The 26,343-nt window shown below is 37.2% G+C and overlaps 1 protein-coding gene across 6 annotated transcripts in view; it reads right to left on the bottom strand.

The window, feature by feature from the left end:
* ATRX (ATRX chromatin remodeler) overlaps positions 1–26,343 on the bottom strand; it is a 249,016-nt gene that overhangs the window by 177,467 nt on the left and 45,206 nt on the right. For all 6 annotated transcript variants that reach the window (XM_030849631.2, XM_030849624.2, XM_030849626.2 and 3 more), the window contains one exon: positions 18,512–18,624. In XM_030849631.2, the coding sequence (XP_030705491.1) occupies positions 18,512–18,527 (16 nt within the window). In that variant the 5' untranslated portion in view covers positions 18,528–18,624. The remainder of the gene's footprint in view (positions 1–18,511; positions 18,625–26,343) is intronic.

Here is a 26,343-nt window from a genome sequence, read left to right as displayed (position 1 = left end):
CATTTTGTAAATATCTTTTTGTTAAAATTCGTATGAAATGTTGTTTTGTGGGGGGAGGGGTGGCCAAACCACCTTTTTGAACAGTACGCAGTATGCACTGTGTTTGTTTGTGCACTGGTTCAAGGTCGCGGGGAGGAGAAGGAAGTGCAAAGAGCTCTGTGCCAGTGTGTTTATAGTGAGGCAAGATTAACCATTGTCTTTTTTATGTTCCTGCATTTTGTTTCACTTTGCTGTGTATATAGTGTGTATAATGGACAAATGAGTCCTAATTTACAACATCTAGTCTTTCTAGATGTTAAAGAGGTTGGCAGTGTATGACAAAAATAGTAAATAATACATTTTGTACATTTTGTGTTAAAATTTCTAGGAAGGATTGTCTTCTGAAAATTTGAGCATGATAGCCCTCTGGGTTGGTGGGGGGGAGAGAGAGAAGGGGGTTGGTCTTAGAATGGCTAGAATGCTGGTATTTTGAAGACAGTTTCAGATTATAACTGTTACATGTGTGCAGTTCATTCAGTACTGCTCTGTATATAGTGGACAAATTAAGTCCTTATTTGAAACATCTAGTCCATCTAGATGTTTACAAGTGCCCAACGTATGTTAAATGTAGAGGTAGTAAAATATCACTTTGTAAATATCTTTTTGCTAAAATTCACAGGAAGTACTGTCTTTGGGAAGTTAAACCACCTGTCTGAGCAGTATACTATTGTCTATACTTGTTCAGTGGTTTGGAGGAGGGAGGGAAAGAATTGCAAAAGGTAATATGCTAGTGTGTTCATACCAGGACATTTTCAGACAAAACCATTTTTTGTATGTTCATTTTGTTTTGCTGTGTATATAGTGTATATAATGGACAAATTGAGTCCTAGTTTTGCAACATCTAGTCTCTAGATGTTAAAGGGGTTGCCAGTGTATTAGCACATTTTGTATACTTTATTGAAATTCATAGGAAAGCTTGTCTTCTGTAAATGACTTTTGGATATGAATTTGTTCAGCCACCTCTAAGCATTACATACGCATGTACTTGTCCACTGGATTGGCGGTGGAGAGAAGGAAGTGAGGGAGGAAATGGTTCAGGCCAAATGGTCATATTTAGACGATACCTCAGATTATAACCATTGTTACATGTGTGCAATTTTATTTAACAGTGCTGTGTACATAGTGGACAAGTAAGTTCTTATATGAAATATCTATTCTTTCTAGATGTTTAGAAGTGCTTGATGTATTTAAAAGTAGTTTTAGTAGAATAATGCTTCCTGTAAATAGCTTTTAAAAACTGATGGGAAACACTGTCTTTGGAAATGGAATTGTTAAACCTCCTCTCTGAACAGTATACTCTGTGCTTGTTCATTGGGTTTAGGGAGGTGGGAGGGAAGACTGCAAAAGATGTTTTGCTAGCAGGTACTAGAACATTTCAACTTATCCATTGCTCTATATGTTACATGCATTTTGTTTAACTTTACTGTATATATTTTGTATATACTGGACCAATGGGTCCCAATTTTATAATATCTAGTCTCTAGATATTAAAGAGGTTGCCAATGTATGACAAAAGTAGAGTTAGTAAACTAACACATTTTGTACACTTTGTGTTAAAATTCATTGAAAGGCCGTCTTCATTGAATTCATTGAAAAGGGCCTTTGGAAGTGAAATTGTAAATCACATCTAAGTGACACCTGTGCCTGTACTTGCCCAATGTTGGATGGATGACAGAAAGGAGGTACTGGGAGAAATGAAGTGTTCTAGATTAGAATGTTCCTATGTAGAAGACACTTTCAGACCTAACCACTGTTACATGTGTGTAGTTTATTCAACACTACTGTGTATATAGTGGACAAACTTTAGTCCTTATTTGAAACATCTAGTCTTTCTAGATGTTTAGAAGTGCACAAAGTATGTTAAAAGTAGAGGTAGTGAAGTAACATATTTTGTAGATATATCCTTTTGTTAAAATTCATATGAAATACTGTCTTTTAGAAATGGAGTGATCAAAATGATCAAACCACATCTCTGAGCAGTACACATTATTTTATTTGTGCTGGTTCAGGGAGAAAGAAGAAAGTGTAAAGGGCTTTATACCAAGACTAACCATTGTCTGGTGTGTCTCTGTGTTTTGTTTTACTTGGCTGTGTACATAGTGTACATAAAGGACAGAGGGTCCAAATTTACAACATCTAGTCTTCCTAGATGTTAAAGAGGTTGCCAGTGTATGACAAAAATAGCCGATAAATACATTGTGTACACTTCGTGTTAAAATTCATAGGAAAGACTTCTGAAAACAACTGGAGGAAGTAAAATTGTTAAAATCCCCTCTAAGCATTACAGTTGCTTATTATTCTTGTCCACTGGGTTGATAGAGATGAGAAGGGGAAGCTTCTAGGCCAGAGTGTTCCTGTTTAGGAGACATTTTGTGACTATAGCCTTTGTGTGCAGTTTCTTCAGTGCTACTACGTGTATACATAGTGGACAAAGTTAAATCTGTATTTGAAACATCTAATCTTTCTAGATGTGTAAAAGTACACAACATATGTTGAAAATAGAGAGTTAAAAGTAACACCTTTTAAGTTTTTTTTTCTGTTAATTCATAGGAATGGTTGTATTGGGGAGTGGAAATTGTTAAACTTGAGTCTTGTAGAGTAAGCTGACTATTCACTGGGTGGTGGGGAGGCGGGAGCAGACAGGAAGGAAGTACAGAGAAGGGATCTGTGCCCATGAGTCTTTAGACAAGTTCAGATTGTCTAACCAGTGTTCTATTTGTGTGTTTTAGTTAATATTGCTGTGTATCAAAGAATAAGCAAGTCCTAATGCCCAAAGTATATTAAAAGTAGAGGTAGTAAAATAACCCCTTAATAAATGCCCTTTTGTTGGTTTTTAGGAAGGGCTGTGTCTTCTGGGAGCGTCTATGTTAATCCACCTCTTGGAGCTAGATATAGTCCTGTACTTAGTTGCTGATATGCTGGAGGAGGGGTAAGAGGAAGGGTGAAGGGAAGGGCTCTTAGCTAATATCTCCATATCTAGAAGACAGTTTTAGGTTATAACCATAGGTCTAAATGTGCATTTTTGTAAAGTACCAATGCTTACTATGGACAAGGTTCATTCATTATTTTGCAACATCTAGGCTTTTTAGGAGTCCTGAGGTGACAATGTATGATAAAAAGTAGAGCTAGTGAATTAACCAATTTGTAAGTATCTTTGTTATAATTGGTAAAAAAGTAGCATCTTGGACATGGAATTGTTAAACCATCTGAGAAACGTACACCAGGACTTGTTCATTAGGTTGGCAGCAGAGGGGCAGAAGGCAGTATAAAAGGGAGGGAAGTACGTGGATGTGTTCCTTTTTATATTTTGATGATAACCATTGATGTGTGTGCATCTCTTAGCTGTACTATAGGAATACATTGTTAAGTAATTCAGTGGAAACATACCTCCTTGCTAATACTTTAATAGTTTAGATCAGATAATGAATCCTCTTAAAAGCATTATACTTTGGGTACGCTGTTGCTTTATGTCTCATTTTTAATTGAACGTTAAGGGAATGTAGTATTTTAATCATAACTCTGCCAATATCTTTATCTAGAGGCCTGTTGCCATTTTTGTCTTTTCTGAAGTTTTTGTCACCAAAAAAGGATTACATTTTTTTTCCTTCCAGATTGAGTTGGTGTAGTGTATTTTTGGTTATCAAAATACTCATAACTTTGGGACTTTGAAATGGTAAATATTCATGATGTGTGAAAAAGCATGATACATAACTGTATGATCTTAATTACATAAAAATGGATGCTTAGTTGTGTTTAAATACACAAACGAGACCTAGAAGGACACATCAAATGGTAAACTGCTTGTGATGGAGGATGACTTTGTTTTTTGCTTCTTGTGTTCTTTGGTTTCCTATTATGCACATGTTAACTTTTAAGAAATAAATGTTATTTTGAAAACCTTAAAAAAAAAAAGAAAACACCTTCGTAAGTAGCTTTTTTCCCATAATTGTCAAAATTTGGAAGCAACCAAGATATCCTTCAAAAGGTGAATTGGATAAACTGTGTTACATCCAATCAATGGAATAATATTCAGCTCTAAAAAGAAATGAGCTACCAAGCCATGAGAAGACATGAAGGAAGTTTAAATGTATTGTATATTACTATGTGAAAAAAGCCAATCTGAAAAGATTACATACTGTACGATTCCAACTATATGACGTTCTGGAAAAGACAAAACTACGGAGACAGAAAAAGATCAATGGTTGCCATGGATTTGGGGGCGGGGACAGGGGGAAGGATGGATAGATGGAACAGAGGATTTTTAGTGCACTTGAGACAGGAGGGAGGGTGGCAGGGCACAACCATTAAAAGAATGAGAGCCATTGAGGATACGACAAAAACTGGTTAGAACCAAGTAGGCCCAAGATGGTGGAAGATTCGACTTCCAGTAGACCTTGAGCCTTGTTATACACTCACTGTAATACATTAGCATGCTAAATGACACACCCACAAGGCACCATGACAGTTCCTAGGCTAATCATAAAAGGCCAAAAAGTAGGCAGTGACTCAATTCCTGGAAATCCCCGCCCCTTCCCCAAAATAGTTGGAATAAACCTCTTACTCATTAGCCTATGAAATTACCAAACCCATAAAAAATAAACACCCCCCACACCCCAGGGCCTCTCTACTTCTGAGGTGGCCCACACCTTATGGATTGTGTAGCTCCCAGGGCTGCTCTCTCACCTTCTGAGATGAACCGCATTCTGCCTACGGAATGTGTATCTCGCTCAATAAACCTACTTTCACTTCACTATGGCTCGCTCTTGAATTCTTTCCTGCACGAAGCCAGGGACCTTCACTTGGCAGCACATCCCAGGAACTCACCCAAGACCTGGAACATGACCATCCTCTTGCACCCCATTTTCCTGCAACATCTTTACAAAGGAAGAGGAAGAAGGTGGTCTTCTCTCCTTTCCCACTTTTCCTTTGATTGTAAAAATGTAGCCAACTTAGTTCTCAGGGCACAGCCCTCTTGCCTGCCTGCTTGTATACTTCACATGCATCTTACATTAATAAATCTACTTCTTGCCTGTCACTTTGCCTCTCGCTGAATTACTTCTGTGCTGAGACATAAAAATCTGAGCTTCACTGAGTCCTGAGACCAGGTGTGCAGTTTCAGCTTGGGAGGGTTTGAGTCCCCTCCTAAGCCAGAGGTTGCACGTTCAAGTCCCATCTGAGGCACAACTGGGTTTTAGTCCCATCTGAGGTGGGACTGAGTTCAAGTCCCAATCTGAGGTGTACAGCTTCACAGTGAAACTAACCTGTGTGATACTATAATGATAGATAGATGTCATTACACATTTGTCAAAATCCCTAGAATGTACAACATCAAGAGTGAAATCCAATGCAAGCTATGGGTTTTAGATGATAATGACTTGTCACTCACTGTAGGTTCATCAACTGTAACAGATGTACAACTGTGGTTGTGGGGGAGGCTGTGCATGTGTGTGGACACATAATAGGAAATTTCTGTACGTTCCACTCAATTTTTCTGTGTACCTAAAACTGCTCTAAAGAATATAATTTATTTTTTTAAACTCTTAATAAAGGAAACTTCCACAGCAAGCTACAAAATACCCACAGGTAACATCATACTTAATGGTAAAAGACTGAATGCTTTTGCTCTAAGATCAGAATACGAGAAGGAAATCCTCTCCTGCCACTTCCATTTAACATTGTAATGGAGATTCTAGCCAGAGCAAGTAAGCAAGAGAAAAGAAATAAAAGGCAGCCAGACTGAAAAGGAAGAAGTAAAACTGTCTTTGGAGACATTATCTTGAATAGAGAAAGTCTCAAGAAATCCATTAAAATATTACAACTAGTAAATGAGTTCAGAAAGGTTGAAGGATGTGAGAACAATATACAGAAGTCAACTGTATTTCTGTACACTTGCAAAGAATGATCTGAAAATAAAACAATCCATTTATAATACCATCAAAAAGAATAAAATGCTTAGGAATAAATTTAACAAGAGAAGTTAAAAACTTATACTCTGAAAACTACAAAACATCATTGAAAGAAATTAAAGACTTAAATCAGTGGTAAAACACTGCATGGTCATGAAATAGAAGACAACATTAAGATGGCAATACTCCACAAATTGATCTACAATTTTTAAAAAAAGGCAATCCCTGTCAGAATCTCACTCGACTTCTTTGTAGAAATTGACAAGCTCATTCTAAAATTCATGTAGAATTAAAATGGACCCAGAATAGTCAAAACAACCTTCAAAAGGAAAAACAAAATAGGAAGACTCGCACTTCAAGATTCTAAAACTTAGTGTAAAACAACTATAATCAGTACAGTGTACTACAGGCAAAAGAACAGATATAAAAATCAGAAATGAAAGAAATGAAAGTTCAGAAATAAACCCATATATCTATGGTCAACTGATTTCCAACAGCATGCCAAGACCATTCAGAAGGGAGAGAATAATCTTTTCAACAAACAGTATGGCACAACTGTGTATCCACACGCAAAAAGTTAAGTTGGAGACCTGCCTTACACCACATACAAAAATTAACTCTAAATGCATCATTAAAAACCTAAACATAAGAGCCTAAACTATAAAACTCTTTCAAGAAAATATTGGGGTAAATCTTTGTGACCCCAGATTTAGAAATAGATCCTTAGACATGACACCATAAGTATGAGCAACAAGAATAAAAATAGATACGCTGGACTTTATCAAAACTAAAAACATTTGTGCTTCAAAGGACATCATCAAGAAAATTAAAGAAATACATACATATACACAACAGAATGCTATTCAGCCTTAAAAGAGAAGAAAATTTTGATACATGCTACAACACTGATTAACCTTGAAGACATTATGCCAAGTAAAATAAGCCAGACACAAAAGGACAAATACCGTATGACCCCACTTATATGAGGTTCCTAAAGTAGTCATATTCATAGAGAAAGAACGTAGAATAGTGGTTGCCAGGGACTGGGGGTAAAGGGGATTGGGAAGTTAGTGATTTTAATGGGTACAGAGTTTCAGGTAGAGAAGACGAAAAAGTTCTGGAGATGGATGGTAGTGATGGTTTCACAACAGTGTGAATGTACTTAATGCCATAGAACTGTATACTTAAAATTGGTTAAAATAGTGAATTTTATATTGTGTAGTTTTATCATAATAAAAGTCTAGAATATATAAAGAATTCTTATAAATCAATGATAAAAAGACAAACACCCAATTAAAAATGAGCAACGGATCTAAATAGATAATTCTCTAAGGAATATATACAAACTACCAATAAGCACATGAAGAGATGCTCAACATCATTAACCATTAGGCAAAATGAAAACCAAAACCATAATAAGACACGACTTCACATGTACTACGATGGCTAAAATTAAAAAGTCAGATAACAACTACTGTTGGCAAGGATGCAGAGAAATCAGAATCCTCATACACTGCTGGGGGGAATATGCAATGGTGTAGCCACTTTGGGAAACAGTTTGATATTTCCTCAAAGGATTTAACAGAGTTACCATATAACTCAGCAATTCCACTCCTAAGAGAAATGAAAATATATGGCCACACACAAACTTGTTCACAAATGTTATAGTAGCATTATTCATAATAGCCAAAAGGTAGAAACAAGATGTTATTGTCCATCAACAAACAAATGTGGTATATCCATATAAAGGAATGTTATTTGGTCATAAAAAGAAATGAAGTACTAATATGCACTACAACATAAATACACCTTAAACACATTATACTAAGTGAAAGAAGCCAGTCACAAAGAACCACATGTAATAGAATGCCATTCATAAGAAAGTCTGAAATAGGGAAATCTATAAAGACAAGGAAGTAGATTAGTGGTTGCTTAAGGCTGGGGGTAGGGGGTGATATCTAAAGAGTACAGAGTTTCATTTTCAAGTGATAATAACATTATAAAATTTACTGTGGTGACGGCTGCATGTATTTGTGAACATACTAAAAACTACTGAATTGTACACTTTAAACTGGTGAATTGTATTGTAAGTAAATTATATCTCAATAATGGTGTTAAAAGTTTTAGTAGTCATTAGGGAAATGCAAATTAAAACCACACTGAGATATCATTAGGTATCTATCAGAATGTCTAAATTTTTTTTAAAATAGTGGTAAAACCAAATGCTGGAGAGGATGCAGAGAAATTGATCCTTCATACATTGCTGTGAGAATATAAAATGGTATAGCCACTCTGGAAAACAATTTAGGAGTGTCCTTAAAAAAAAAAAAAAACATGCAACCATCCTATGACACACCAACTGCACTCCTGGGTATTTATCCCAGAGAAATGAAAACTTATGTTGACACAAAAACCTGTACACTAATGTTTACCAGCAGCTTTATTTGTAACAGCCCAAATCTGGGATCATCCCAGATGTCCCTTAATGGGTAAATGGTTAAACTGTGGTACATCCATACCATAGAAAACTACACATTGCAATAAAAAGGAGAGAACTATTGACACATGCAACAACCTGGCTGAATCCCAAGGGAATTATGCTAAGTGAAAAAACCCAATCCCCAAATGTCATATACTATAGGATTCCATTTATAGAACATGTTTAAAATGAAAAACAATTTAGAAATGGAGGACAAATTAGTGATTTCCAGGTGTTAGGCACAGGTAGGAGTAGGGGTAGGGAGCTGAGCATGATTATAAAAGGGCAAGATAAGGAATCTGCATGTTGACTGTGGTGGTGGATACATGAATCAACTCAAGGTAATCAAACTGTATAGAACTTAACAAAAACACAAAAGTACAAGTAAAACTGAGGAAATCTAAATCAGATTGGTAGATATCAATAACGTGGTTAACTGACAATATGTTATACTTCTGTAGAATGTTGCTATTGTGAGAAACTGGGAAAAGTGTGTAAGAGCTGTGTGTGTGTTACAACTGCATATGAATCTACATCCATCTCAATAAAAATACCACTTTAGGGGAAAAACTCAGAAAACTAGGGGAGGGGAACTTCCTCAACTTGACAGAATATTTACAAAAATCTTATACAGTAACCATCATACTTAATGGTGAAAGAGCTGAACGCTTTCCTACTAACATCAGAAACACCAAGATGTCTGCTATCATCATTCTTCTTCAACATAATAATGGAAAATACAGAAAGTCCTACCCAGCATAATGAGGCAAGAAAAGGAATTAAAAGGCAAAGAGATGGAACGGAAGAAATAAACGTGACCCTATTTGCAGACAACCAGATTAGGTAGAAAATTCCAATAAATCTAAAAGATGAAAAAGAAGCTACCTAGAGCAAGTTCACAGGATACAAGGTCGACATAAAAAACATAAGTGAATTCCTGCAATGAACAATTGGAATCTGAAATTTAAAAACCAGGGAATTTAAAATAGCACCACAAAAATGAAGTAAGAAGGTAAAAATGTATCAAAGTATATGCAAGATTAGTATACGGCTAACTACAAAACACTGGGCCAACTGAGAGTTTCTATCAACATTTTTTTCTCTATCATTAAACATTCCTATTCTTTACATGTATTTGGTGGATAACTACACAGATTTATTGGGGAAAGGATCTGAAGAGCAAGTGTTCTGCACACTTCTTATTTTTCAATGTTTTCTATTCTCATTTTGGATAATTTCTATTAGACTATCATCAAATTTACTGACACTACTACAGCTATCTCTAATCTCCTGTTAAGTACAAACAATGATTTGTTATTCAGAAATTTATTTTTCAGTTCTAGAATTTCAAATTGGTTCTTTTTTACATTTTCTATGTTTGTACTGAGATTTCTTACCTGTCCGTTCAACATAAATGTATTTGCTTTATTATACTAAAGCATAGTTGCAATAGCTGCTTTAATATTCTTGCTTGCTAATTTCAACATTTGAGACATATGTGGATTGTCTCTACTGCTTGCCTTTCCTTTTGAACATGAGTCACAATTTCCTCTTTTTATTTCAGATTGGGTACTGGACATTTTTAAAGATACAGTGAAAACACTGCATGCTGTTACAGTTGTTATTTTTGTTAATAGCGGATAGTCAGCTTACCTGAAATCAAACCCCAAAATATATACCCTCTAGTGTAAGCAGCTGAAAGCTTTATTCTGTTCTTTTAGCCCTAACTGGGCTACCTAGAATCTGGGCTGCACTTGTGAATCAACCAGATATGGCAAGAGTTTTTGCAGGTTCCAGAGCTCCCAAACTGTAGCTCTCTTCTAGGTGGGATCTCCCCTCTCATTTTACTAAACATACTGTGGTCTCCCTAAATTCCTTTATGCCTCATCAAGAATGCAGGTTTCCATTCAACTCTTTTAATTGAAAAATAATTAACTTAATATATTAGTTTTAGGTGCACAACATAGTGATTCAATATTTTATACGTTATAAAATGACCACCCCTACAAGTCTAGTTATCATCTGTCACCATACTAAGTTATTACAATATTGATAACTATTAATTTTTCTTTAAATGTTTGATAGAATTCACCTATGAAGCCAACTGCTCTTCAACTTTTGTTTGTTGGAAGTTTTTTGATCACTAATTGAATTTCATTAGTAATCAGTCTGTTTAGATTTTGTATTTCTCCATGATTCAGTCTTGAAAATTGTAAGTTTCTAGGAATTTATCCACTTCTTCGATGTTGTCCAATTTGTTGGCACAATAGTCTCTTAGGATTCATTGCATTGATGTGGTTTAAGTTGTTACTTTTCCTCTTTCCTTTCTCATTTTATTTATTTGGACTCTCTTTTTTTCACAATGAGTCTGACTTAAGATTTTTCAATTTTGTTTACATTTTCAAAAAGAAAACTAGTTCGTAGTTTCATTGATCTTTTCTATTATTTTTTAGTCTCTATTTCATTTATTTCTGCCCTGATCTTTATGGTTTATTTCCTTCTACTAACTTTGGGTTTTGTTTGCTCTTCTTTTTCTAGCTCCTTTATATGTAAGAAAAGCATGATCCTCAAAAGGAAATCTATAAATTAGACTTCCTCAAAATTTAAAACTTTCACTCTACAAAAGACCCTGTTAAGAGGAAGGAGACGAGCTATCAGGTGCATTATTTCCAATCTGACCTTTATTATTTCTTTCCTTTTACTAAGTCAGGACTTGTTCTGGTCTTCTTTTTCTAGTCCCTTTAAATGTAAAGCTACATTTTTTTTAATTTGAGATTTTTCTTTTTTCTTGAAGTTGGCCTGTATCACTATAATCTTCCCTCTTGGAACTGCTTTTGCTGCATCCCATAGATTCTGGAAAGTTGTGTTTCCATTTTCATGTGTCTCAAGGTATTTTTTAATTTCCTCTTTGATTTCTTCGTTGATGCATTGGTTTTGTAGCATTTTGTTTAGTACCCCTGCTTTCTTTTCGTTTCCTTTTGCATTGAATACCTTTTTCAATCCCTTCAGTATCAACTCTATTTGTCTTTAGATCTGAAGTGAGTCTCTTGTAGGCAGCATATAAATGGGTCTTGCTTTTTAATCCATTCAGCCATCTCTATTTTGATTGGAGCATTTAGTCAATTTATATTTAAAGTGGTTATTGATAAGGATTTACCTATTGCCATTTTGTTAATTATTTTCTGCTTGTTTTTATAGTTATTCTCTATTCCTTTCTTCTCTTGGTTTCTTCCCTTGTAGTTTTTTTTAAAATATTTTATTAATTTATTTTTTGGCTGCCTTGGGTCTTAGCTGTGGCGCACAGGCTTCTCTCTAGTTGTGGCGTGTGGGCTCTCTAGTTGCGGCACACAGGCTCAGTAGTTGCAGCACGCAGACTTAGCTGCCCCGTGGCATCTTAGTTCCCTGACCAGGGATCAAACCCACGTCCCCTGCGTTGGAAGGCAGATTCTTAAACACTGGACCACCAGGGAAGTCTCTTCCCTTGTAGTTTGATGATTTTCTTTATGTTTGGGCTCCTTTATTTTTTGTTTATCTATTGCAGGTTTTGGGTTTGCAGCTACCATCAGGTTGATACGTGCGCACACATACACAAACACACTGTGATTTAATTTAGGCTGACAGTTGCTTAAGTTCAAATATATTCTGAAAGTACTACATTTTTACTACCCCCCCAACATTTTGTTTCTGACATGATATTTTACAACTTTATACTTTGTGTATCCCTTAGCTACTTATTGCAGTTATAGTTGATTTTACTACTTTTTGTCTTTTAACCTTCCTACTAGCTTTGTAAGTGGCTGATTTACTATATATTTACCTTTACCAGTGAGATTTTTTTCTTTCATATATTTTCTTATTTCTAACTATTGCCTTTTCTTTTCCACCTAAGAATACGTTTTAACATTTCTTGTAAGGCCATTTTAGTGGTGCTGAACTCCTTTAGGTTTTGCTTGTCTGGGAAACTCCATCTCTCCTTCAATTCTGAATGATAACCTTGCCAGGTAGAGTATTCTTGGTTGGAAGTTTTTTTACTTTCAGTACTTTAAATATATCATGCCACCCCCCCCTTCTGGCTTGCAGAGTTTCTGCTGAAAAATCAGCTAATAATTTTATGGGATTTTCCTTGTATATGATTAGTTGTTTTTCTCCTGCTGCCCATAAAATTCTCACTTTATCTTTTGCCATTTTACTTACATGTTTGGTGTGGATCTCCTTGGGTTCACCTTGTTTGGAACTCTGTGATTCTTGTACCTAGATGTCTGTTTCCTCTCCCAGACTAGGGAAGTTTTCAGACATTATTTCTTTAAGTAAATTTTTTGTCCCTTTCTCTCTCTCTTCTCCATCTGAGACCCCTACCCCTACTATGAGAATGTTAGTACTCCTGATGTCCCAGAGATCTCCTTTTTTTTTTTTTTTTTTTTTTTGCAGTATGCGGGCCTCTCACTGTTGTGGCCTCTCCCGTTGTGGAACACAGGCTCTGGACGCACAGGCTCAGTGGCCATGGCTCACGGGCCCAGCCGCTCCGCAGCATGTGGGATCCTCCCAGACCGGGGCACAAACCCGCATCCCCTGCATCGGCAGGCAGACTCTCAACCACTGCGCCACCAGGGAAGCCCCCCAGAGATCCCTTAAACTCTCACTTTCTAAAATTCTTCTTTTTTTCTGTTCTGATTGGGTGGTTTCCACTATTCTGTCTTCCAAATCACTGATGTGTTCTACTGTATCAACTATAATTTCCTCTACTGTATTTTCCAATATTGTGTTCTTCAGTTCTGACTGTTTCTTTTTTATATTTTCTCTTTGCTGAAGTTCTCACTGTGTTCCTCCATTCTTCTACCTAGTTTGGTAAGCATCTTTATGACCATTTCTTTGAATTCTTTATCAGGTAAATTACTTATCTCCATTTCATTAAGATTTTTTTCTGCAGTTTTACCTTGTTCTTTCACTTGGAACATATTCCTCTGTCCCCATTTTGTTTGACTTTGTGTTTCTTTCTATACATCAGGCAAAACAGGTACCTCTCCCGGTCTTGAAGGCATAACCTCAGTTAAGAGCATCCCCTGTGTAGTCTGTGTGTGCCAGGCAGCTTTGGCAAGCCGGCTGGAGCCTAATAAGTCATGAGCCAGGGGGTCCTGGGGCACTGTATACTCAGGCTGCCTTGGTAGGACGCCTATAGCTTGTGTGGGCCAGAGGTATGCTGAGGTGGCCTTGGAAGGCCAGCCAGAGAACGTGGACTATGTTCCCACTTGCACTATCAAGGTAAAGGAGGAACACAAAAAATGGTGCTCTCTAGCACCTTCAACACTGGAGATAGTTCCAGCAGTTCCCTGCCCATTTAGCAGACACTCTAGGGTTAGTAAGTGGATTTCCTGCATGTACAGTCTAGATCTCCTTTAAACCACTGTTTTTTCTCTGTGCCCCAGGGGAGGCAGGTCTGTACACAGGCCCCTTAGTGATATCCCTCGCCACGGCAGTACACCACACTGAAGTGGGGCTCCCTTCAATACTCTCTCTCTGTGTCTCCTACCAATCTCTATGTGGTCCTTGTATCATTTGTTGTGGAGAAGCTGTTTAATCAGACCTCAGTTCTTCTGCAAGAGGCATCACTCTTTACGTAGCTGTAAATTCGGTGTGTCTGTGGGGAGGGGTGAGATCAGGGTCTTCCTACACCACCACCTTGGACCAAATGCTGAGTTTTATGCTGGTTCAACCTTAGTCGCAAGAAGGCTATCAGAAGTAGTGGGGTTGCAAGCTCAAACAGCATATCCAGAAGGACAGAGCTATCCAAGTCTTAAATTCCACTGATGGAGCTAACTGGCACCTTTCCTAAGGAAAAAAGGCTTAACAATTGGGAATTCAGCCATTAATACTTCTTTCTTCCATGGGTTGACCCTACTCCAATTTGTGTCCGCTTTGTGTCACTGTTCAGTTTCCTCACATCATTGTGTTCAGTATTTTGGCCAGAATTAATAATTGGTATCTGTGAGAGATATCTGTTTATCCATAAAGAGCTACTCTGCCACTACCAGAAGCAGAACTCCCCAACTAACTACTGAATATAGAACTGTGACGCTATGATTTCATTCTAAAGACAAAAGGAACTTTAAACAAATATTTAACACTAGTTAGGTTTCTTTATTGTGATGATTTGGTTTGCAAATTTGAAACCACGTGGATACAATGAAGACTGATCAACTGAGTACATAAACTGAGGATAATGGGAGCCATCTTTCTGTTGCAGTAAGAAGTTAAAATACAAAAAGAGGAAGACTAGAATGATGTCTGTAGTCCAAAGTAAAATTAAAAGTATCAATATCAGTGCATGAAAACATAACACATATACTGGCTTTCTCTGCTAAAGGGCCTGGAAGCAGACATCCTGGCGGCAATGAGCACATCATACACCCAGATATTGCTTTCTAAATACCATATCCCTCTAAAAGGAATCAGAACTCCTTGGAGAAATAACTGATTCCATGGCTGGGGAAGGGACAGTGCAAAGTAAATAATGAACATCTTGTGAGAGCAGAAAGTAAGAAAGTGCTCAAGGTTGATGAAGACTTGTGAAAAGGTCTGCAGGAGCCATACAAAAGGGGTTCCCACTAGCCAATACTGGTACAATTTGGATATTAAAATAATGACAGTAAGAAAATGTTCATGGAAAAAGAAAAAAATTAGTATATACTAATATAAACAAATGAATACAGAGCATAGAAATGTAAACTTCTCCCTTATAGTAATATGCCAACTAAAACATAGGAGGAATGATAGATCAGAACATCATGATTTTGAACCCACCATAGTAACATATCATTGAGCCACAAGAATCGTGAATGGATGTGGTGTAGGCAGAATTTCTAGGAATGGTCCCCAAGATTTCATGATCCCGAATCTTCAGAACCTGTGAACGTGAGGAAATAACACTCCCATGGTTTTGCTATGTAAAATGGCACAGTTGACCTTAAAAATGGGAGCTCACTGGGAAGTGGTGAGAAGGAGGGGGTCTAGTCTAATCACATGAGACCTTTAAAGTAGAAAAATGACTCCAGCTCGTGCAGAAGGTGCAGAGAAGCAAAAGGATAAGTCAGAGAAATTCAAAGCATGAGGAAGACACATGTTTTTGATGTCTTTGTAGATGGCGGGGGCCATGTGAGAGGAAATTAAGGAGCTGAGAGGATCCTGGCCAATAGTCAGCAAGAAATGGGGACCTCAGGCCTACAACCACAATGAACTGAATTCTGCCAACAACCTGAATGAGCATGGAAATGGATTTTTCCACAGAGTCTCCAGAAAGGAACATAGTCTTACTGTCACTTTGACTTAGACCTTGTGATTCCCTTAGCAGAGCTCATCAAAATCCACCTAGACTCCAAACCTACAGAACTATGAGATAATAAATTTGGGTTGGGACTTCCCTGGTGGTGCAGTGGTTAAGAATCCACCTGCCAATGTGGAGGATGCAGGTTTGATCCCTGTTCCAGGAAGACCCCACATGCTGCAGAGCAACTAAGCCCATGTGCCACAACTACTCAACCTGCGCTCTAGAGTCCGCAAGCCACAACAACTGAGCCCACATGCCACAACTAGTGAAGTCCGCACACCTAGAGTCCTAGAGTCCGTGCTCCGCAACAAGGGAAGCCACTGCAATGAGAAGCCTGCACACCACAACGAAGAGTAGACCCCGCTTGCCACAACTGGAGAAAGCCCACGTGGAGCAACGAAGACCCAATGCAGCCATAAATAAATAAATAATCCGGGTTGTTTTAAGATGCCAAGTTTGTGGTAATTTGCAGTAAGAAACCATAAAAGCTCACTTCCGATGATGAAAAGACTACCTAAGGGGGCTTCCCTGGTGGCGCAGTGGTTGAGGGTCTGCCTGCCGATGCAGGGGACACGGGTTTGTGCCCCGGTCTGGGAGGATCCCACATGCCGCGGAGTGGCTGGGCCTATGAGCCATGGCCGCTGAGCCTGCGCATCCGGAGCCTGTGCTCCGCAACGGGAGAGGCCACAGCAGTGAGAGGCCTGCGTGCCGGGAAAAAAAAAAAAAAAAAAAAAAAAAAACCTAAGTTAATTTCAAAGTAATCTTCAACAAATTAGTTACAAAGGAATAAATCATACCCTTACAGTGGCTTAACCTAGAAAAACAACCATAACCAAGTAACCTAAGTTAACATCACCAATAAACGGGGAGATTACATCACGTACCTTGTGATATGATGTATGAACAAGAACATAATGCCACTTACATGGCAATCCTGCCAAAAATTAAAAATCCCAATCTAATTATAACTAATCAGACAAATCCACATTGAGGGACAACCACCAAAATAATATATCTGTACATTTGATAAATGTTATGGTTCCAGCTTGTTTCAGATATGAAAAGGCTAAAGACCAAATAACTATTTACAATGTGGCATCTTCAACTGGATCCTGGACTTGCGGGGCGAGAAGTTACCTATGAAAACACTGTTGGGGCAATTTATGAATTAAGACTACGGACTGTGGATTAGATAAAAGTACATATTTCATTTTATTCACCTATTTATCCCTCCCATTGTTATTTGTAACTTCCTGTATTTTGCTGTCACCATTTCGAATTATTTTCCTTCTCATTTAAGAAAACCCTTTACTATTTCCTCTAGTGTCGGTGTGCTGACATCAAGTTCTCACTTTTTATCTTTACTCCACCTTCACTTTTCAAAGATGTTTTCACTGAGAAAACTTTGACTCTGGCAATTATTTTCATTTCTCACTTTAAATAAATCATTTCTTCATCATCCAGCTTCTAAAATTCCTGTCGTCAAATGAGCTATCAGTGTTACTGTTGTTCAGAACATTCAACATTCAAAAAGCAAAGACATTTTTCCTCTGGCTGCTCCTAAGATTGTTCTCTTTGTTTTCGTTCTTTAGGAGTTTAATTATGATATTCATAGTTGTAGTTTTCTATTTATCCTGCGTGGGGTTCATAGTGTTTCATGAATCTACAGCTTGATGTCTTTCTTCACTTTTATAAAATGCTCAGCGAGGGACTTCTCTGGTGGTCCGCTGGTAAAGAACCCGCTTTACAATGCAGGGGATGCAGGTTCGATCCCTGGTAAGGGAGCTAAGATCCCACATGCCATGGGGCAACTAAGCCTGTGCGCCACAACTACTGAGCTTGCGCACCTCAACGAGAGAACCTGCGCACCTCAACAAGAGAGCCTGCATGCTGCAAACTACAGAGCCCTGGAGTCTGCGCGCCACAACTAGAGAAGAGAAAATCCTCACGCCACAGCTAGAAAGAAGCCTGAGCACCACAATGAAAGAGACGGCACACCACAACTAAGTCCCGACACAGCCAAAAATAAATAAAATAAATAAATAAATAAATCTTTAAACAAAAAAAAGAAAATGCTCAGTGAATATCTCATCAAATTCAGCTTCTGACCCATTCTCTCTTTTCTCCTTCTGGTACTCTAATTACACATATGGCTGAACTTTTCACTGTGATCTACCACTCTTCACCCTTTTTGTACATATTGTGTTTGTGTGCAAGTACGTGTGTGTGCGTGTGTGCGTGTGTGCGTGTGTGTGTGTATTCACCTCTTATATATGTGGCTACCCTTAAAAACCTCAAAACAAATGATGGTAATCATCATATATGATACAAGATACTTTTAAAAAGGAAAAATGGAGGTAGAGAGGAGATGTTGTTTTTTATTAAAAACAAATTTATGTACCAAATCTACTCAAAGAAGTTATCAAACAATATAAAAATGTAACTCGTAATACATGCATAACTTCTAGGATAATATATTTCTGTACTATTCCTACAACTTCTAATACTATCTATTTTAAACAGATAACCTCATCACCCACCTCTATAAAGCATTTCTATTACACACAAAACCCTAAGTATATGCTTCTCTAAGCACCTATAACCATAAAACCTTATACTTTTTACTTATCTGAATTAAAATCTCAAGTATCAGATATTATCTAACTACTAGGTACACAGGGGCTATTAAAGACTTTAATAACTGCACCTGCTCAAAAATAAATGGAAAATAGACTAGAAGATGTTACACATCCTTTTTCAATTTACCTGTGCTTTGGTTCATCACAAGTCTTGGAGGAGAACTTGTTTCTTCAGATTCTTCTGATGAGTGTGCCAGAAAGTCATGAAGCTTCTGCACCAATGTATTCAACTTGCTTTCACTGTCAAAATAAAAATTTTAAGAATATCCTAACTTACCAGGTCATATATTAAATTAAATATAAAGTTTAACAAACTGAAAATATATCTACACTGTAAGTGGTCTGAAAGAATGCATACTTAAAATAAGAAAGAAAATGAATTTTCTTTATTTCACTGAGGATATGAAAACATGAGTAACAAAATCTACCTGTACACTTATCTACAATCAAAGTATAATTCAAGGACTGTGATAAACCATAATGGAAAAGAATATGAAAAAGAATGTATATATATGCATATATGTATACCTGAATCACTTTGCTGTACACCTGAAACTAACACATTGTTAATCAACGATGCTCCAATACAAAATTATTTTTTTTAAAAAAGTATAATTCAAGGACTGTGATAAACCATAATAGAAAAGAATACGAAAAAGAATGCATCTATATACATATGTGTATAACTGAATCACTTTGCTATACAACAGAAATTAACACAACACTGTAAAATAACTATACTTAAATAAAATAAATTAAAAAATTAAAAAGTACTATTCAAGGAAAATGCTGGTAGTATGAGATTTTGCTTTACATCATTTAAAATAATAATCCAGTAATGTATCAAATATATTTCCTGAGCACTTAGTCTCTGGAAGCCTTCAGTAGTTCTTTTGTTTATTATTCTATTTTCTGCTTAGAACAGAATAAATGTATAAATGACCAACACTAAGATGAATAGAACAGGACCTAGAAGAGCTCACAGATTCCCATGGAAATATTTATATAACTAAATTATCACAGCATATCCTATTAAGTTATGTAATAAGTGTACCTGTAATCCAACAAACAGGGCTATAAAAAGTTAAAATTTAGGGCTTCCCTGGTGGCGCAGTGGTTGAGAGTCCGCCTGCCAATGCAGGAGACACGGGTTCGTGCCCCAGTCCGGGAAGATCCCACATGCCACGGAGCGGCTGGGCCCATGAGCCATGGCCGCTGAGCCTGCGCGTCTGGAGCCTGTGCTCCGCAACAGGAGAGGCTACAACAGTGAGAGGCCCATGTACCGCAAAAAAAAAAAAAACTTAAAAGTTTAAAATGCAGAAAATAAACATATACCCCATTTCTAATAAAAGATTTCCTAAACTGAAAAGCAAGAAAGAAAACAGATAAAACTTATTTCATTGGAATTCAAAACTTCTGTGTATGAAAAGATACCATCAAGAAAGTGAAGAGACAACCCACATAGCTGATGACAACTATTTTCAAATCATATATCTGAAAAAGCATTAATAATCCTTTTATAGGGCTTCCCTGATGGCACAGTGGTTGAGAGTCCGCCTGCCGATGCAGGGGACACGGGTTCTTGCCCCGGTCCGGGAAGATCCCACATGCCGCAGAGCAGCTGGGCCCGTGAGCCACGGCCGCTGAGCCTGCGCGTCCGGAGCCTGTGCTCCGCAACGGGAGAGGCCACAACAGTGAGAGGCCCGTGTACCGCAAAAAAATAAAAAATAATAAAATAATCCTTTTATAAAATGTATACCCTTTTAATAATGTAAAGAATTCTTACAATTAAACAGTAAAACGGCAAATCCAATTTGAAATGGGTTTTAAACAACTTAGATATACAATAACTCAACAACAAAACACCAAACAACCCAACTGAAAAACGGGCAGAAGACCTAAATAGACATTTCTCTAAAGAAGACATACAGATGGCCAGCAGGCACATGAAAAGATGCTCAACATCGCTAATTATTAGAGAAATGTAAATCAAAACTACAATGCAGTACCACCTCATACCAGTCAGCATGGCCACCATTAAAAAGTCTACAAATAACAAATGATGGAGAGGGTGTGGAGAAAAGGGAACCCTCCTACACTGTTGGTAGGAATATAAGTTGGTGTAGCCACTGTGGAAAACAGTATGGAGGTTCCTCAGAAAGCCAAAACAGAATTACCATATGATCCAGCAATCCTACTCTTGGGCATATATCCAGACAAAACTATAATTCAAAAAGATACATGCACCCCTATGTTCATAGCAGCACTATTCAGAATAGCCAAAACATGGAAACAACCTAAATGTCCACTGACAGATGAATGGATAAAGAAGATGTGGTACATATATACAATGAAATACTACTTAGCCATAAAAAGAACAAAATCATGCCATTTGCAGCAACATGCATGCAACTATAGATCACCATACTAAGTGAAGTAACTCAGGAAGAGAAAGACAAATACCACATGATATCACATATGTGGAATCTAAAATATGACATAAATGAACCTATGTATGAAACAAAAACAGAATCATAGACATAGAGAGCAGACTGGTGGTTGTCAAGGGGGAGGGGGTTGGGGGAGGGATAGCATGGGAGGTTGGGGGTAGCAGATGTAAGATTTTATATATAGAATGAATAAATAACAAGGTCCTACTATATAGCACAGAGAACTATATTCAATATCCTATGATAGACCATAATGGAAAAGAATATTTTTAAAAAAGAATGTATATATATTTATAACTGAATCACTTTGCTGTGCAGCAGAAATCAACACAACTTTGTAAGTCAACTATACCTCGATAAAAAACAGAAGTTAGATATACAATTCTAAGAATATACACAAATAGGAAGCACATGAAAAAATGCTCAAGATTATTAATCATTAGAGCAAAATATAAATCAAAACCACAATGAGATACTATTTTACACTCTTTAGAATGGATATGATAATAATTTTTTAAAAAATAAGGGTTGGCAAGGATGGAAAGAAATTGGAACTTACGTACGCTGCTGGTGGGAATGTAAAATGGGAGTCAGTATGAAAAACATTTTAGTAGTAATTCAAAAAGTTAAACACAGAGTTACCAAATAACCCAGCAATTCGACTCCTAGATATATACCCAAGAGAATGAAAACATATGCCCACACTCAAAAAACTAAACACAAAAGTTCATAGCAGCAATATTCATAACAGCCAAAAAGTGAAAAGTACCCAAATATCCATCAACTGATGAAGAGACAATGGGATATTATACCCCAATTAAAAGGAATGAAATATTCATCTATACTAAGCACAGATGAACATTGTAAACTTTGTGCTAAACAATGCAGACACAGGGCTTCCCTGGTGGCACAGTGGTTGAGAGTCCGCCTGCCGATGCAGGGGACAGGGGTTCGTGCCCTGGTCCAGGAAGATCCCACATGCCGCAAAGCAGCTGGGCCCGTGAGCCATGGCCACTGAGCCTGTGCGTCTGGAGCCTGTACTCCGCAACGGGAGAGGCCACAACAGTGAGAGGCTTGCATACTGAAAAAAAAAATGCAGACACAAATTCCTACATATTGGATGATTCCATTTATATATGTAAAATGTCCAAGTAGGCAAATCCACAGAGGCAGAAAGTAGATTAGTGGGTGCCAGGGGATAAAGGAAGGGGGAAATTGGGTGGTATAAGTTATCTTTTGGGGGCAAAAAAATATTCTAGAATTAGAAAGTGGTGACAATTGTACAATATTGTGAATTTAGTAAAAACTTTAAAAACTAAATTATATACTAAAATGGTTTAAATGGTTAATTTTATTTTATGTGAATTTCACCTCAACGGAAAATGCAAAATAGAGAAAGGAATTCAAGAATGTATGTAAGTAGGGCTTCCCTGGTGACGCAGTGTTTGACAGTCCGCCTGCCGATGCAGGGGACACGGGTTGGTGCCCCGGTCCGGGAAGATTCCACATGCCGCGGAGCGGATGGGCCCGTGAGCCATGGCCGCTGAGCCTGCGCATCCGGAGCCTGTGCTCCGCAACGGGAGAGGCCACAATGAGAGGCCCGCGTACCGCAAAAAAAAAAAAAAAAAGAATGTATGTAAGTAATAAAACTTTACATAAGAAATAAAACTTCTGCATGCAACCTCCAAAAAAATAACCAAAATTTAATAGGCAAACTCATCTGAAAATAAAGAGATAAAGATTCTTATTATACTAAATAATACTGGGAATTCCCTGGCAGTCAAGTGGTTAGGACTCCATGCTTCCACTGCAGAGGGCACGGGTTTGACCCCTGGTGGGCGAACTAAGATCCTGCATGCCATGTGGCATGGCCAAAAAATAATAATACTAAATTCCCAGTAGATAAATGAATAAAAGACAAAAAATTTTTTAAAAAGGGAATATAACTGTGTAACCAAAAAAAATGGGAGAAAAAGCACACCGACCTCACTAATCATCAAAAGAATGCACATTAAAACATTAGGGGCTTCCCTGGTGGCACAGTGGTTGAGAGTCCGCCTGCCGATGCAGGGGACACGGGTTCGTGCCCCAGTCTGGGAAGATCCCACATGCCGCGGAGCGGCTGGGCCCGTGAGCCATGGCCACTGAGCCTGTACGTCCGGAGCCTGTGCTCCGCAAAGGGAGAGGCCACAACAGTGAGAGGCCCGCATACCGCAAAAAAAAAAAAAAAAAAAAAAAAATTAGGAAACAGGTAACATCTCAGTCAGGCCTTCATGGGCCAGATACCACCCTGATTCAAGCAGGGTGCTGGGCTCCAAACCCAGTGGCCCCTCTGTACCATTTTTCTACGTTTGGTTAGGAAGATCCCAAGATATTTAGTGAACGAAAAAGAAATGAAATTAACAGGCATACTGCAACTAGACATTGTGTGTGGGATTTTGGTTGTTTTGGTGGAGAGGGTTGTTTTAAATAATCTTAAAACAAACTTGACTCTAGAATATAGGTACCAAGAGGGTATGGTTTCTACTTTTTGCCATAACCTTCCTTTGGAAATGAACCAGATGTACAAAAAAATTATCATCAAGTCACTCAGTATCCTTAATTTTCAATTAGAGAATGGAACCAGAGGAAAAGACGCTACATGTCAACCAATGGCACACAATATTCCTGGTAACCAAAATCTAAAAATAAGAATGGACGATGTCATTCTACATCTTGTTTCATCAACAGATTACCAAACAGCAAAAGCGCTGTACTTTAGAAATGAAAGAGCACAGCAAACCAGCATAATGATTATCGCACTCATTCCTAGAATTCACAGCAATCCAACCACAAAGCCAGCTATCACATGAATTCATACTGTAGCTGAACAAGGTCAAGACTATGGATAAATCAATGCAGCCCATTAATAGTACCTCAATATGAAAAAATTAAAACAAGAGGATACAATCAGAATTTTTTTGTTCTCTGAAGGACAGCATTCTTAGGAATGAACATATTTGTGTAATATTATATATTATAAGACCAGCTATAAGTCCAATGGTGAAAAAAAATTGATACTTAAAAAATTTGCCCACTCATTTGAAAAATCTTCTCTAAGGGCAGATGTGATATTTGGAAATAGCCAAATGTCATTTAGAGTCAAGTATGGTGAATAATGAAAGATTATCAGGTGCATTAAAAATAGTTTTTGCCAAAATTCAAAGTATTCCTGAAGACTTAATTTCTTGCATGTCTTCTAAATTGGTTACAAAAGGAGAGTTCTTGAAGTATCCTCAGGAATGACATCATCATTGGTTTCAGTATGGCCTCCAAGGGTGACTATTTAGAAGGGAAATATTCATTCATTTATAAAAGCTCTGATGTCAGCTTTTAAAATCTGCCTCATTTCTAGAGTCATACATTGGAGATGGTCCTTGGAATTAAGTCTTATTTGTGGAAATGATATTTTAAACACACCAAATAAACTGTTTGAAAGACAACACTTATCAACCCTTTTGTAAATTGAAGGATCTTTTCCTAAGGCAAAACTGCACACATTAACTTATCAGTTTTATAATTGTGAACTATTCTAAGTTATTTTTATTAAATCCAGACGTGGCTGTCACTCTCTTCCTCCTCCACCAAAATGTGAAGCTTACTCCACCAGTACTATACATTACTTAATTCTAGGTTCTAGGTACAAGTCCTTAAAATGATCCTTAAGAATAGTTAAAAATCTTGATTGAAGAAGAATCTGATCAGCCTTCATACTCACAAACACACAATTACAACATGGGCTTGATGTAAATGACCAATGACATCTAATCTACCTATCTTCAAGAGAACCAAAAAAATTCTAAATTCCTAATGTAAGCTAACCATATCATAAATGACTGGATTTCAGACAAGTTTTAAGTACTAATGTCAGTGTTTTTAACTATGGGCCATTTTCTTCACCCTGAATGTTTTACAACATTTCTTCCATGAGAAATGTGGAGTTCTAAAAATTACTAGTGTTTCACCTCTTTTGCATTATTTGGAGAAGTATATGTGTAAAGGAGCTAGCCTTTTTTAAATTAAACTTTTCATTTTGAGATAATCGTAGATTCACATGCAGTTGTAAGAAAGATCCTGTGTATGCATTACCCAGTCTTCCACAATGGTAACATCCTAAACTATTTTTCGGGAATTCCCTGGTTGGCCAGTGGTTAGGACACAGCGCTTTCACTACTGTGGGCGCAAGTTCAATCCTTGTTTGGGGAACTAATATCCCACGAGCCTCACGGCATGGCCAAACAAAAACAAAACAAAAACTATTTTTCATTTTCCCCCATTCATCTACCTGCTCACACAGATGGGTGGCTGTCTTCTAGCAATGGACCATATAGAGTCTCTAAAATTTGGACATATGTTCATGAGTATACTGACCAAAAATGGTCTTTTTTACAAACAAATCATTGGTAATTAACTTTACATTTTTGTTCACTTAACAACTGTTTAAAATAGCATATTATAATCCAAACTGGAAAAGAAGAGTAAACTTATCTTTGTCCACAGATGACATCTTACATGTACAAAACCTTAAAGATACCACAAAAAATTCTTAACAGTTAATACACAAATTCAGTAAAGTTGGTGGATACAAAATTCACACGCAAAAATCAGCTGCATTTTTCCAAACTAACAATGAACAATCCAAAAAGGAAATTAAAAAAAACAATGCCATTTACAATAGCATCAAGAAGAATTAAGTATTTAAGAATACATTTAACCAAGGAATTGAAAGACTTATGGAAAGCCGCAAAACAGGAAAACTTTCACTGCTTAAAGAAATTAAAGACACAAATAAATATTGTTAAGATGACAATACTACCCAAAGTGATCTAGAGATTCAACTCCTATCAAAATTCCAACAGTTTTTTTCACAGACACAGTAAATTCCATCCTAAAATTCATGATGAATCTCAAGGAATCTTGAACAGCCAAAACAGTTGTGAAATACAACAAAATTAAAGAACTCACAATTCCTGACTTCAAAACTAACTGCAAAAGCAACAAGGATTTACTGTATAACACAGAGAACTACATTCAATATCATGTAATAATCTATAATGGAAAATAATCTGAATATATATATATATATAAACTGAACTACCTTCCTGTAAACCTGAAACTAACACAATATGGTAAATCAACTATACTTAAATTAAAAAAACAAAACTAACTGCAGAGCTAAAATAATCAAAACAGTATGGTACTGGCAAAAGGACAATCATATAGAACAATGGAATAGAGAACCCAGAAATAAAGCCTTGCATATATGTGGTCAACTGATTTTCAAGAAGGGTATCAACAACATTCAATGGGAAAACGACAGTCTTTTGAACATGGGGTGTTGGAAAAAATGAATAACCAAATGCAAAAGAATAAAGTGGATGCCTGCTTCACACCACATACAAAAATTAACTCCAAATGCATCAAAGACCTAAAAATAGTAGCTAAAACTATGAAACTCTTTAAAGAAAAT

This window comes from Globicephala melas, chromosome X (assembly GCF_963455315.2).
Source record: "Globicephala melas chromosome X, mGloMel1.2, whole genome shotgun sequence".
NCBI classification, from domain to species: domain Eukaryota; kingdom Metazoa; phylum Chordata; class Mammalia; order Artiodactyla; family Delphinidae; genus Globicephala; species Globicephala melas.
This window is presented reverse-complemented; position numbering and strand designations above follow the sequence as displayed.